Source organism: Theropithecus gelada, chromosome 15, assembly GCF_003255815.1.
Source record: "Theropithecus gelada isolate Dixy chromosome 15, Tgel_1.0, whole genome shotgun sequence".
NCBI lineage: Eukaryota > Metazoa > Chordata > Mammalia > Primates > Cercopithecidae > Theropithecus > Theropithecus gelada.
The window spans coordinates 81,449,808-81,464,883 of record NC_037683.1 but is presented as its reverse complement, the minus strand read 5'-3'; the positions used below and the strand labels follow the sequence as shown (position 1 = coordinate 81,464,883).

The following is a 15,076-nucleotide window of genomic DNA, read 5'->3' as shown; positions in this document are numbered from 1 at the left end:
AAAGGATCTCTGCCTTGTGCAGAGAGAACCCCATTTCTGTTAACAGAGTTTTGGCCATAGGATTCCCCAGAATAGCATCTCAGTGTAGCACATGTCAAATCTGGCTAGCATCACTGTGGAGTGTACTGTTTTGGTAATTCTCCACATCAACGGAGATCTCACCAAAGGACATGTCCTCCTACCTCTGTCTTGTCCAGGGAAAACAGAATTCTGACAAAGTCAGTACCCAAGTCCTGCAGAAGTCAAGGGATGTCAAGGCCCGGCTGGAAGAGGCTTTGCTCCGTGGAGAAGGGGCCAGAGGGGAGATGATGCGCCGCCGGGCTCCAGGTGTGTTGAACTGGCCCTTCCCTGCTCTCTGTCAAGCAGTCTTTTCACTGTTTGTGGGGAGGAATGTCCTCCCAACATGATTAGAAACCATGACTTTCTTGAGATATTTACAGTAGTGTCAGAGACAGCAGATTCTGGGAGTCTGTGCATGACATTTGTGTTACCCCTGTGACTTTGAGGGAAAGTGCTGTTCTACGATCATAGGAACCCTGGAAACATCACCAAATGACATCTTTTAATTAAAACTTGTTGATGGTAAAAGGTCACCTCTAAGAATGTTAGTCATGGGGAAGGTGGAAGGTGTTTCCCTCAAGGCTGAGGCCTTTCTATGTGACATTTGGCTAGTCTATTCAGAGCATGGTCAAGAAACTCAACAGTTCTGGGCCCAAGATCATCTCCTGCAATCATTCAGGGCACTATTAGAATGGAACCAATTCCCTGAAATGGCTTCAGTGTCCCAGTCATTCAAGGGTTCCACCACAGAAGGAATGATCTCAAAAAGGCTGAACTTGAATAGAATGAAATCCCCAAGTACCCTCAGTCTTATTCACCATGCTCAAAGTAAAAGAGTGACAGCTTATTGTATTCAAAGGGACACAGTGGCAGGGAACTTGGAGGGAGCTCATAGTTTTCAGTGGTGGTCAGGCACCCTCATTTGACACCCATACTTTTGTACCCAATAATTCAGTAAGCCTCCAGAGTTTCACAGGAATCCTCTGCTCGTGAGAAATGTCTCTCTGACACTCCAGAAAGGCAGAGGTTCTTCTGATATTCTAGTCTATCAACCAAAGAGCAGGCTAACTTGGACATAAGCATGGCAACTTTGTCTCCTACCAGCAACCTGCGTGGACTCTAATTAGCCCGAGAAATGGTGCTGAGGCCTCTCAGTGGAGCTTGTTATGAACTTCTGGTTATCTTGAAGGGTTTCATGCTAATCAAATTCCTATCATGCATTTCTTAACTCCTAGGGAACGACCGATTTCCAGGCCTAAATGAAAATTTGAGATGGAAGAAAGAGCAGACACATTGGCGGCAAGCTAATGAGAAGCTAGATAAGTGAGTCACCCAGCAACTTTGTGCTACTTTTACCTAAAGTCCAAAACTATTTTTCCCAGGCTACTTTTATTACTGAAACAACTGCATCCTTCCAAGGGTGGGAAAATGAAACATCATTATCTGTGTAAATACAATTCATCCAGGGACCCAGGATAATCAAAGGTATAGGGAGTTGTGGTTTTCAGCTCTTAAAAATTTGTCACATTGATAAACATTTAAAGAAAACTCATATTTCTTCAGCAACCTCAGATGGCTTAATAAAAGCAACTGATTTTGCGGGGAGGGTAGCAGGGAAATAGAGAATAACAGGCAAATAGAGAAAGCAGAACACAGTGCCTAGGACCACATAATTTCAAATCGATATTTCCATTCGGGAAATGTGTACAAGATATACATTCAAAGATATTTATGTCAGTGCTACTTAACGTTGTTTTTTAAAATTGAAAACATTCTAAATGCTCCAGAATAGGAAAATATGTTTAAAAGTTGGGTTGCCATCAAAATGTTTTAAAATCATTTTAATGACATGAGGAAATGCCTATGACATAATGTTAAATGAACAAAGGCAGGGCAGACACTAGGTTTTTGAGTAGCATAGTGGCTCACACCTGTAATCCCAGCACTTTGGGAAGCTGAGGTGGGTGGATCACCTGAGGTCAATAGTTTGAGACCAGCCTGGCCAACATGGTGAAACCCCGTCTCTACAGAAAATCCAAAAATTAGCTGGGCATAATGGCAGATGCCTGTAATCCCAGCTACTCAGGAGGCTGAGGAGGAAGAATTGCTTGAACCCGGGAGGCAGAGGTTGCAGTGAGCCGAGATCGTGCCGTTACACTCCAGCCTGGGTGACAGAGCATGACTCCATCTCAAAAAAAAGAAAAACCTCAAATCTCTGATGACATATTGTCAATGTATTTTTTAAAGGCTGGAAGCAAATTTACCAAAATATTAATTGTGGTTTTCTTTGGGTGCTGGGAATATCGGTAGTTGATGTTTTCTCTTTTATACTCTGCTATGTTTCCTACAGTAGATGTGTATTATAATATATATTGTTATCAGAAAAAAAATTATAAAGAAATGAAAGAATAAAAAAACCTGTTTGGATCGAAATGTATGCTATAGATGAATAGATATATTGATGTGCATTGCTATATATGCAACAATTTAGACATATGAATGCTAAAAGTATATATGTTTGACTAGATAGCACATGTTTCCAATACCGTTTAGCCACAGGTAGCCTAATGAGTCCCAAGGTTCACTGAGCAAAACGTTGCAGAGCTAAAATCACCCCTCACACACAGTTGACAAGGTAGGATACCCCGTGGGTGATGAAGCACCCATCAAAGCGGGTATGGAGAAGACTTGATTAGCAGTGCTGTTTTGTAAATAAATGTGAGTTAATATCTTTGCTGTTGCCACAAGAATGAATCATTCTGGTTCACTTATGGGACTTTTGGGAGTCAAATTTATTTTAAAACATTCAAGAAATAAGTATATTTTTATTATAGCTGTGACTTAGACCCAGTTGCTGGTATCATGCCTATTTGCTTTGTGTATGTTATTCTTGCACTAAATTCCCTGGACTGATTTATAAAATATTTGGATCTGAGAGTCCATACATTCTACTTTGGGCAATGAACAACAGCTACAAAAATATGCATGCCGTGGGTGCTACAGAATTGCTTAGGTGGTTTGGCTCATCTGCTTTACTAGATTAAAAGTAAAACCCCTAAGTAGGCCTGTTTTGCCTGGGCTGTGTAAACCAGTGTTCTGGAAAACCTTTCCCTTTGGCTTGTAGGAGCAACACAATATTGGTCCTTACCATGCGTGGCCTCCAGTTTGTTCTAGGTTAGTTCTCAGCCCTGTACTACCTGGTAGGCTGCTGGTTATCAGAGCTGATGATTCACATCTACAAATTCTCAGGGGCTTTGTGCTTTTTCTTTTTTAAAGGGAAACCATAGTAAAATTATAACTGCTCAACCTACCTACCTGGAAAATGTATAATTATAATAGTAGTGTCTTTCACCCTCTTTCTGATCATTTTTCAATTATTTTGGCTCTGTTTCTTTTAGAGCAGTAATCTTCAACCTAGGCCACACATTAGAATCACCTGGGAAGCTTTAAAACCGTCAGTGCCCAGTGGTACCCTCAACTACTTCAACAGGAAACTCCAGCAGGACCCAGAAATCAGTATTTGTTAAAACTTCCCGGGTCGATTCTATTGCCACCAAATCCACTGTTTTAAAGGAATAGGTGGTAAGCTTTTCTTTTCTTTGAGACAAGGTCTCACTCTGTCACCCAGGCTGGAGTGCAGTGGCACAATCACAGCTCACTGCAGCCTTACCCTCCTGGCCTCAAGCAATCCTCCCACCTCAGCCTCCCGAGTCGATGGGACTACAGGTGTGTACCACCACAACTGGCTACTTTTTGTATTTTTTGTAGAGACAGGGTTTCACCACGTTGCCCAGGCTGGTCTAAAACCCCTGGACTCAAGTGATCCACCTGTTTTAGCCTCCCAAAGTGGTGGGATTACAGGCATGAGCCACTGCGCCTAGCCAGATGGTAAGCTTTTAAAAAAGCAAATTAGTGGTAGTGATGGTTGAACAATCTGAATGTACTTAACACTACCGAACTGTATACTTAAAAATTGTTAAGATGGTAAATTTTATGTTAGGTGTACTTTATCACAATACAAAAATTTGGAAAAAAACAGATTAGGACACTCTAGATCTGTGCTGTCCAATACCACAGCCATTAGCCACATATGGCTATCGAATGCTTGAAATATGGTTAGTTCAAATTGAGATAATAAATCAAGATAAGTGAAAAATACACACCAGATTTTGAAGGCTTATTGTGAATAAAACAATGTAAAATATTTCCACTAGTAATTTTTTTATATTGCTTACATGGAGACAGTATTTTTTATCTTTTAGGTTAAACAAAATATATTAAAAATAATTTCCCTTTTTAAAAAATTTTTAAATGTAGTTACCACAATATATAAAATGACATATGTGGCCCCATTGTTTCTACTGGACAGCATTGCTCTAAATTTAAAACTAAACTAGCAGTCAATTAATTAAAAAGGATAAGGTTAACATGGTAAATTTTATGTTATGTGTACTCTATCACAATATAAAAATTTGATGGCTCATGCCTGTAGTCCCAGATACTCAGGAGGCTAAGGCGGAGCATCACTTGAGCCCAGGAGTTCAAGGCTTCAGTGAGCTATGATGGTGTCACTGCACTCTAGCCTGGGTGATAGAGCACGAGCCTGGGTGATAGAGCAAGACCCTGTCTCTAAGGAAAAAAAAAAACTTTTAGATTTCATTTATTTTACACATATATTATCACTTGGAGAATGAGAAAAAATGTCAAGTACCTTGGGACCAGAGAGCCTATCCTAAACATGAAAACATGTAAAACACACAGAAATGCTTATTTTTTGAGTCCTCAGTGGTATATAAGCAGCTGCAATGCCCCCATCATTAGGTTAAGGGGACTCAAGAACAGCTAAGTGGTAACCCTGGTCCAAGACATCTGAGCTGATATAATGATACCCCATCCCCGTGGTAACATCTCGGCTACTGAGGCATCTTGGTAAAATCAATTCTTCATACCTCTCTTTCCTTGCAACTAGATTTGGGTGATGATACAAAATATCCCTTTACAGCTTCACTTAGATTTCGTGAGAATGGATAGGCTAACAAAAAAAAAACCATTCTGATTCCTTAAAGTGAAACCTAATAGAGGAGCGAACACCAGGCAATTTCCCATTCCCAAGTGGGCAGTGACCAGTAATGTTCAGCAGGATGTTAGATCACCTGCCCTACAGGAATACAGTCTTGCTTCCCAATGGAAAAGGACGAAAGACGCCACGCACTTGACTGAGCAACCTCAAGGTGGTCTTTGGGAAGTTAAGAGACTGACTCTCCCCTGACCCAGCTCTAAAGCCCCACCCTTTCCTAACCCAGCTGCATCACTGCCAAGTTCACATCACATCCAGTCTCACTCTCTCTCACATGTTGCAGGGACTTCCCCTTACTCAGATCTAGAAATGGTTTTCATGCATGAAATACAGCCATAGCCCTGAGGCTTTAGGCAACAACCTGATAGGAGAGCTTAATTGCTAGTAGCAACTAATAACTGCTTTTCTACCCATAGTGTTATTTTTATAATTGTCATCATCATTATTAATAATAATGGGGATGAGGAAGACCAGGAGACCTTATCTAGACAGTTGTTTCAACAAGACATGAATCACAGAAGGCACCTGCACTGTAGTTACTCAGGACCAGTTGCTCTGTTTTCATTTCAAGGTTGACTATTCTGGAGATTTTTTTACACCTTGGTGCATAGATTACCATCATGGGGAACCTGGCCAGGTTTGACATGCGCTTTAGTTTGACCTCTTGTTGTTTCCTAGAACAAAGGCAGAGTTAGATCAAGAAGCCTTGATCAGTGGCAACCTGGCTACAGAAGCACATTTAATCATCCTGGATATGCAGGAAAATATTATCCAGGTGAGGAAAACAAACACCCAATCTGATCTGTCTGCCATGAATATGTTTACTAGAATTGAATAAGGACTTCTTAATGCAAAATTGTGAAAGACATAAATGTGATCCCATAGTACCTTTTTTTAAAAAATGAAGTTGCAAATTTACTATTTGCAATAGTGTCTACCTTATAAATTTCAGAGATACTCAACATTCTTCTGGCTTCTTTGACTTAGGGCTTACTTGGAGAGGGTTAGGTGTTTGACAAACTGACCCTCTTGGTTAAATCTGTGTGAGTATGTACCAAGTTTATAATGTGGATGTTCGGCTTATAGTTTAGTATCTAGAACAGTAGTGGTAACTAGGGTTTTTTCTGATGGGTCAACTCCAGTTGAATGATGGTCACTGTCTGATATGGGAGCTATGATTATGACTAGGCTAGGTAAAAAGAGTGCTAAATTTGATAAATGATATCTTCTTTGGACTTAAATTGGTTAAGGAAAGTCATTTGTACCCTGAATTTGCCATCCCTATAGCTTTGTGAACTTTGTACCATATTAATTTTATCTTCTATGTGATATTTCCACAAATTCCCAAGATGTCTAGGTAGTAATGAGTTTTTAATTACCCTGAAAAATGAGTTCTTACGTGTTTCCATTGAGAAGTCCTTCATTAGAGTAGGTCCAGGATTGCTTTTAGGGCTAGAAGAAATATTGTTGAAACACAGTGAAATCTTAATTCTCTAACTTTTAAATTGTCTAAAATCTAAGTAATCATATAAAAAATAAACACAAAAAGTATGTGATATTTTAGTTGACTTTGATATCTTTGATAACTTAAATGCTTGGTATCACATTCATCGTATCTTTATATAGCACAGTATTAGGTGCCAAATATCTATACTAGCCCTCGATTATATTGGTGTTGTTAGTCATTCTGTAGCGGATAAGCAAGCTTCTATTTAGAAACCTTGCTGCCACCAAGCAGCCCCTGTTGTACTGGGAAGCCCACAATTATGTTTTGAATTCCATAAGGAAAGCTATGTCTTGTACACAAAGAAAGAACTTTCCAAAAGACGTGACCCAGGCTGAGGGAGATGGGCCTCATACCTTCATTTAGGAACCCAAAATTAGTTAGAAATCCCAAACTTATTGGAAGCATTGAAATAAAGCCGTTTGGAAATAGGTCTTCAGTTCCCATGGTTAATGGATGATACCCATGGTGGCTCACCAAACTCTTAAGACTCACCACTGGAGATGGAACATCAGCATTACTGAGCTGATTGTCAGGAACATCCAGTTCATTGGCACAGTGCAGGCATTCAATAATGCTGTTCTTCCATTCCCCCAGGCGAGCTCGGCTCTGGACTGTAAAGACAGCCTGCTGGGAGGTGTTCTGAGGGTGCTGGTGAATTCTCTGAACTGTGATCAGAGTACCACCTACCTGACTCACTGCTTTGCAACACTCCGTGCTCTCATCGCCAAGGTAAACATGGGATGCTTGTTTTCTTCCTCTTAGTTAAGAGTAAGATTCTCATCTAGCTCCACACTTCTCTCTTCAGGTGGACCCAAACTCACAGAGCATATTAAGTGGCATCACAGTAAAGGTCTTAAGTCTTCCTAGGAAGAAAGCAAATGCCCTGATTCTGTGGGAAGCCACCATGGAGAGGAAAAACAGTGGCTCCCATACTTGAAATGTGGACCTAACTCTAGAAGTTTCAAATGGCCATTCACTGAAGGTCTATGACATGAGAGCAGAGATCAACTGAGTGACTTAGCAATTTCACTCTCTCTCTGTAAGCTGTGCTGAGTGAGGTTAAATCCTCTGTGTGACTCCCATTAGTCTTACAAAATGTCATGCCATAAAATGCCACGAAGGTCAGAAATGAATTTCTCACACCCTGAGGAATGAGGATTATCCTGGGGTAACATGCAGATTGTTTTTCCATTTATTTGTTTATTTATTTTGAGACTGAGTCTCGTTCTATCACCCAGGCTGGAGTGCAGTGGTACCATCTCAGCTCACTGCAGCCTCTACCCCCGGGTTCAAGCGATTCTCATGCCTCAGCCTCCTGAGTATTGGAATTACAGACGTGTGCCATCACAGCCAGCTAATTTTTATATTTTTAGTAGAGACAGGGTTTCACCATGTTGGCCAGGCTGCTCTCGAACTCCTGACCTCAAGTGATCCACCTCCCTTGGCCTCCCAAAGCGCTGGGATTACAGGCGTGAGCCCCCGTGCCTGGCCTATTTTTCCCTTTATTGAAGATCTCAATTGGTGCCTTCTACATGAGATCTTTTAAATTTAAAAAGTAAAATTCTTCTGCTCATCCTTATCAGGACCATTTTCTCTGTCTTCATCACCAATACATTCCCAGGAACCCAGGACACTCAGGTTTAATTCCGTCATAGTTGTGATTTCACCAGTGAATGCAACCGGGCTCACAGTGCAGTTAATAACACAGCTCTGCCCTTAGCTGGACAGTTCATAATTAAATCTCAAGTCTATTCCATTGCTTAAATTCATCTTCTGATTCACATAGCTCATTATCTTTATGGAGTAATGCATTAACTCCTCTCGGCTTTTTGCTTGCCCAAATGGACATTTGCATATTTCAACAGTCCAGAAAGTGTATCAAAGTGCCAAGTGATGCCTAATGGCCTCTTATGTCTCTCCTAGTTTGGAGACCTACTCTTCGAAGAGGAGGTGGAACAGTGTTTCGACCTGTGTCACCAAGTCCTGCACCACTGCAGCAGCAGCATGGATGTCACCCGGAGCCAAGCCTGTGCCACCCTTTACCTCCTCATGAGGTTCAGTTTTGGAGCCACCAGTGTAAGAGTTCAAACCAGCTGAGTGACCTGGAATCAGTAGAGAAAACTGATGCAAAGTATCAGCTGAGAAAAAAACATGAGGAAATTTTGCCGTATTTCAGTTTACTTCTGTCCTGTGAGAAAGAAAGAATTGAGTATGTAGATAGATAGCAGCTTCTGTTTTAATTTGCATGTAAAAGTGAATTCATCAGCTAAATGCAGTGGTCTCTATTAGCATGTTTCTAAAATAGAAAGCCAGGGGCTGGAAGTGATGGCTTTTGCCTATAATCCCAGCACTTTGGGAGGCCGAGGCGGGTGGATCACTTGAAGTCAGGAGTTCAAGACTAGCCTGTCCAACATGGTGAAATCCCATCTCTACTAAAAATACAAAAATAGCCGGATGTGTTGGTGCATGCCTGTAATCCCAGCTACTTGGGAGGCTGAGGCAGGAGAATCGCTTGAACCTGGGAGGCAGATATTGCAGTGAGCCGAGATTACCCCGTTGCACTCCAGCCTGGGCAACAGAGTAAGACTCCATCTCAAAATAATAATAGTAAAATAAAATAACCAGGTGCAGTGGCTCATGTCTGTAATCCCAGCACTTTGGGAGGCCAAGGCAGGCAGATCATATGAGGCCAGAAGCTCAAGCCAGCCTGGCCACCATGGCGAAACCCCCGTCTCTACAATATAAAAAATAAGCAGGATGTGGTGGCACGCACTCATAATCTTAACTACTTGGGAGGTTGAAGCATGAGAATCGCTTGAACCCAGGAGGCAGAGGTTGCAGTGAGCCAAGATTGTGCCACTGTATTCCAGCCTGAGACCCTGTCTCAAAAAAAAAAATAATAAAATAAAGAAAGAAATGGAAGAATATTTTAGATTAAAAGTTATCATCTGTGGGGGAAAAAATACAATAGACAGGTTAGAATTCAGAGGAGTGTTTCCTGTTTCTAAATTCTGACTAGCTAGTGCCAGAATGGCCTATGGGAGAGACTTTTAAATGATCAGTGTCATTCAACCTTAGTTTCATTTTAATATTTTATTTATGTATTTATTTATTTATTGAGACAGTGTCTTACTCTGTCACCCAGGCTGCAGTGTAGTGGCACAATCATAGCTCACTGCAGCCTTCAACTCCTGGGCTCGAGTGATCCTCCAGCTTCAGCCTCCCATGTAGTAACTGGGATTATAGGCACAAGCCACCTTACCCAGCTAATTTTTTTGTTTGTTTGTTTGCATTTTTGTTGAGGCAGGGTCTTGCTGCGTGCCCAGGCTGGTCTAGAACACTTGAGCTCAAGTGATCTTCCCTCCTCAGCCCCCCAAAGTACTGAGATTATAGACATGAGCCACCCTGCCTAGCCAAGACTTGAGTTTTATTCAAAGCTACGAAGACTTTGGAGTTCAGCTTTATTATAGAACCGTCAAGTTTGCTTTAGCTTGTCTAGATTTTGATAGATTCTTTGGAATTTCCATTTGTGGCCATGTTAATAAGTATGCTCAAGTGATGTGGAAGGATAAATTGGCCCACGGAAGAAAGTCAGCCTCCTCCAAATGTATTAGGGATGATTATTGAAACGCCTTCAGGATATTCCTCAGGGGACCTTCCGATAGCCATGTTTTTCCATGGGCCTGTAAAGAAAGAAGAAACGAAACCTTGTTGCTTACACAGAGTTCAAAATCTCAGAAATGCTGGCCGCTGAAGTCCCCTTATTTATTTATTTAGAGACAGGGTCTCGCTCTGTCACTGTGGCTGGAATGCAGTGGCAAAATCTTGGCCCACTGCAACCTCTGCCTACCAGGTTTAAGCAATTCTCCTCCCTCAGCCTCCCGAGTAGCTGGAATTACAGTTGTCCACCACCACACCCAGCTAATTTTTGTATTTTTAGTAGAGATGGGGTTTTGCTGTGTTGCCCAGGCTGGTCTTGAACTCCTGACCTCAAGTGATCCACCCTCCTTGGCCTCCCAAAGTGCTAGGAGGCCGAGCCAGAAGTCTCTTTCTTTAAATAAACTTTAAATAAAGTCCCAAGAAGAGACTCTTAGCACAAAAGGATATACCGTATTCTTGGACCCAACTGTATAAGAATCTTCCAGCTTGCAGCACAAAGGCAGCCCAGTCCTCAATGAAAGTTTAAAGGGAGCCTGACAGATTTATGTGAGAGCAATGTCCATTTAAACCATTTAAACAACAATATGAATCTTGTGCAAAGTGTAGCTCCCGTTTCATTGAGAGAAGAGGAAATGATTAAGACAGGGATAGAGGAAACACTGAGGAGTTGTGTCTGGCCATGATGCTTTCAGTTATCTACTGCTAAGTGCATCTTATGTATTTCATCTTTTTTTTTTTTTTTCGCTGATGCAGAACTTTGCAAGAGTAAAGATGCAAGTAACCATGTCGCTGGCATCTTTGGTGGGCAGAGCACCAGACTTTAATGAAGAGCACCTGAGAAGATCCCTGAGGACGATTTTGGCCTATTCAGAAGAGGACACGGCCATGCAGATGACTCCTTTTCCCACCCAGGTACGCCGGAGCACATGCCTTGTCTCATGAGTAGTGCGCGCTAACCGATTGCGCCACTGGAGCCACCATACCTTGTCTCATGCATGAGTCTTGGGTCTGCCAACTATTATGTATGTATGTATGTATGTACATATGCAATTAGTATGTAAATATACTTATATAACATTTGCAAGTATTTATTGTCCAATATGCATGTGCTCTCAGCACTATGAGAGGTTTAAAAAGAAATACATCCACCACTGTCCCCAGTCTCAATATGCTAACAGTCTGTTTGGAATGCTCAGTATCAACACAATTAGGAGGCAGTACAAGACAAATGATGCATAAGTGCCAACTGTGTGGTCAGGAACTAAATGCTATGTAAGGTTAGAGGAAGAGAGGTCGTGATCAATAAACAATCTGGTGGCCAGGAAAGCCTGCGAGGAGGGATAAGATTAAAGGCTGGGGTAGGATTCAGTTAGGCAGGGAAAAAGTTAGGGGGAAATTGTGAGTAGTTGAAAGAATACATTATTTGTGTCTGAAGGGATGGTAAAGGGACCAACTTGTCTGGTGAGGGGTAAGGAAGGGCCGAGTTTGAGAGAGCTTGTAAACAAGGTTGTCCTAAGGAAACTTGTAAGGACAGTAATCTCTTCCGTGTCCATTACAATGACCATGGAACTCTAGCCTGTCCCATTTATCTTTTAACTCCAGCTCCTAGCCTGCTCTATGGTAGGGTCTTAATTAAGTCAGAATAAATGAATGAATGTTTTCTTTTGTTCCCTTAGTCTGAGAACCCTGTTTCCAGAGTCTATTTTGCCCTCTCAGGCAATGTTGCATCCTCATTCTCAGAACCTTTTTCCTCTCCTCTACATCACATCCTTCCTCTCTCATTTCATCTTGACCATACTCCTTTAATTTCATCATTTGTGTAGAGATATTCACCAACAAGACCAATCAAAATATGGGCAGTTTAATAAAGGCCTTCAGTGCCTTCACCCAGTGAAAAGACTTTAGTGGTAGAAATTTTAGGAGCCCTGACAAGCTGGCAGAGGGGAAGGGGGGTAAGACAACATTCTGTGGCTAAGTCATCTGCCAGGGTCTATAGATCAAGTCATAGTCTCTCATTGTTTTTGTACTGCAGGCTCCCCTGGACCTCCACTGTTGGCTTTTGTAATTAAGAATAATGGTTACAAGATATTCTAAAATCTCTGAAGCCCTGAGAAGATCCAGGAGGCTTCTGAGACATGGAACTCAAGCTGAGGTCCCAAGCTGTTTCCTACTTAGTATAAAAAGCCCTGATATTCCAGAGTAGAGTTTATAACTTTTCAGGTTACAAATAACTGAAACTGGTTCAAACTAATTTAAACAAAAATGTTGGAGATAGGGATAGTATGAAGATGCAGGCAGATTTATGGATCTCAAGGGCCAACACACATCCAGGTCTCATAAGCACCTTGGCTGGCGAAGATGAAAACTACAGAGTCAGGTCTGGATGACTCCGCCACCCCTAGTCTCTGCTGCCCTCCGATCCAACCCTTCCCATGGCTTCCCCTTGCATTTCAGTGTAATCCTAGCTCTTCACATGGGACTACAAAGCTAAGATTATTTTGAGACTTACACTTTTTGCAGGTGGAGGAACTTCTCTGTAATCTGAATAGCATCTTATATGACACGGTGAAAATGAGGGAGTTTCAGGAAGATCCTGAGATGCTTATGGATCTCATGTACAGGTAAGCTTTCCTGACACACTCAAGGGGCATCACTTGGGGGTCGAGGATTTGTCACTGTGGAGTTCTTACTAATGTAATGATCGCAGCTAACATGGATATAGTGGTTTGGATGATAGCCAAATAATATATAGAAATTAAACATTCAGAGTAGGTTAGTTCGTATGTAAGTTTTCAGAAGGATCTCCCTAATTTAAAGTGAGGCATTATTTAATAACACTATCTTCTACTTGCCACGGAATCAGAGAAAAGAATAATGGACTGTTGTTGGAATTATTTTCTATATGGTTTTGTTCCAATTATATTTAGACATACATATGTAGTTTTACTTCAGAAATCATTTTTTGTGCGTAGTTTAAAACTTGGTCTTCCAATCCTTGTTCAGGAGAAATTACTTACAGAGGTAAAATTGTTCAGATGCAACATCATACAAAGTGCAGTACTTTTGTGTCTTCTGTTTTATTTTGAGAGAAAGAAAAGAAAAGGCAGAAAATTACCTGAGAGCCATTAAAATAGACATCATGTTATCAGATATTTTTTCCCTGTATGGCTTTTACTAAGTACTATTGGAGGTCAGCACAGCTTAAACATGGAATAAAAATAGTTGGACTAATAAATGTTTTCTTCTCTCTCGTTTTCTGGAAATGTAGGGCAAAATCTCAGGTGGAGGGGTGCAGGGAACTCTTGGGGAGAAAAAAAGAAAAGGTCACATAAAGTAGAAGAACAGTGTCATTAACCCACTGTCCTCAAAACTACTTCTCAATCTGTCTGCAGAATTGCCAAGAGTTACCAGGCATCTCCTGATCTGCGGCTGACCTGGCTCCAGAACATGGCAGAGAAACACACCAAGAAGAAATGCTACACGGAGGCCGCCATGTGCCTGGTGCACGCTGCTGCATTAGTGGCTGAGTATTTGAGCATGCTGGAGGACCACAGCTACCTGCCCGTGGGCAGTGTCAGCTTCCAGGTAGGGGTATGCAGCTTTTTCCTTAGAGCAGTGGTTCTCAACTGGGGCAATTTGTCCCCCAGCCCCGGGGACATTTGGCAATGTCTAGATACATTTTTGGTTATCACAACTGGGGTGGGTGGGTAGGTGCTACTGGCATCTGACTGGTAGAAGCCAGGATGCTGCTAAACATTCTGCAGTAGGAGAGCTCCCCCGACAAACAATTATCTGGCCCCAAATGTCTGTAGTGCTAAGGTTGAAAAATCCCAAGTTCATACATTATATTTACCTCTTCTAATTGCTTTCCCATCGTCGTTGGGTTTTGTTTTTTTTAATTATTGTTTACAATAATGGCACCTAGCCATTATTAATAGCACTTTAGGGAGACATTTGCAAACACTTTCACATGCATGGCTTCATTTGAACCTCCCCGTAAAGCTGTGAAGCAGCTAGGTAGGGAAAGTGTTATTACTCCCACTTCACAGATGAGAGAACTGAGAGAGCAACTTTTCTAAGGTCATTTAAACTCTTTTTCAAAGATTGTAGTTGACACAGTATACTGACATCTGTGAAAGTTTGGAAAACATTGGATAAATGATTTTCCTCCTGGCCCATTCATTTGATTCCACTCTCCAACTTTGGAGGGGCCCACTCTCCAATCCAAAATCAACAAAGAATCAAATTGACCTGAGAAGGGAAACAAAAGGCTGAATCAGTACCCTTAGCATAAGCTGAAAATTACCCACAGTTGGCAAAGGGAAATTGTCTGCCAGACCTAAAAGCTGGCTCAGATGAGGAAGCTCAGTAGTCACTTAAAGTGTTCTTACTGAATAGTTTAATATAGCCTTTAGAGAGAGAGAAAATAAAAAAGCACAATGTTGGGTACTTTTTTTGTAAGAGACAAATTTGTAGAGATGGCCATCCCTGAAACCATGAACAATATAGCTATAGTAATAGAGTGTTTTTCAAGCCAGACTCACGAAGTCATTTACAAGGGTTTGTATTATTCTTGTTTGAATTTACATGGCTGATTTTATGAAAGGCTTTGTTCTTGTTATTGTTCTTCAACACAATTTGGTAATGTTGTATGAACCAGAAAGAAAGGACAATTCAAAGTAGCTTTCCCAGGCCTAGAGAATAAGTCACCGAAACTATGCTGGTGGAACCAGGAGCTTCTGGTTTCCCAGAACGCAGCAAAGCTGGGTATT

At 41.4% G+C, this 15,076-nt stretch overlaps 1 protein-coding gene across 3 annotated transcripts in view; it reads left to right on the top strand.

Annotated features, from left to right (window-relative positions):
• DOCK8 (dedicator of cytokinesis 8) overlaps positions 1–15,076 on the top strand; it is a 237,404-nt gene that overhangs the window by 193,531 nt on the left and 28,797 nt on the right. For all 3 annotated transcript variants that reach the window (XM_025360064.1, XM_025360066.1, XM_025360065.1), the window contains 8 exons: positions 198–327; positions 1,296–1,383; positions 5,816–5,912; positions 7,239–7,373; positions 8,568–8,720; positions 11,058–11,216; positions 12,825–12,925; positions 13,697–13,889. In XM_025360064.1, coding sequence (XP_025215849.1) covers positions 198–327; positions 1,296–1,383; positions 5,816–5,912; positions 7,239–7,373; positions 8,568–8,720; positions 11,058–11,216; positions 12,825–12,925; positions 13,697–13,889 — 1,056 coding nt within the window. The remainder of the gene's footprint in view (positions 1–197; positions 328–1,295; positions 1,384–5,815; positions 5,913–7,238; positions 7,374–8,567; positions 8,721–11,057; positions 11,217–12,824; positions 12,926–13,696; positions 13,890–15,076) is intronic.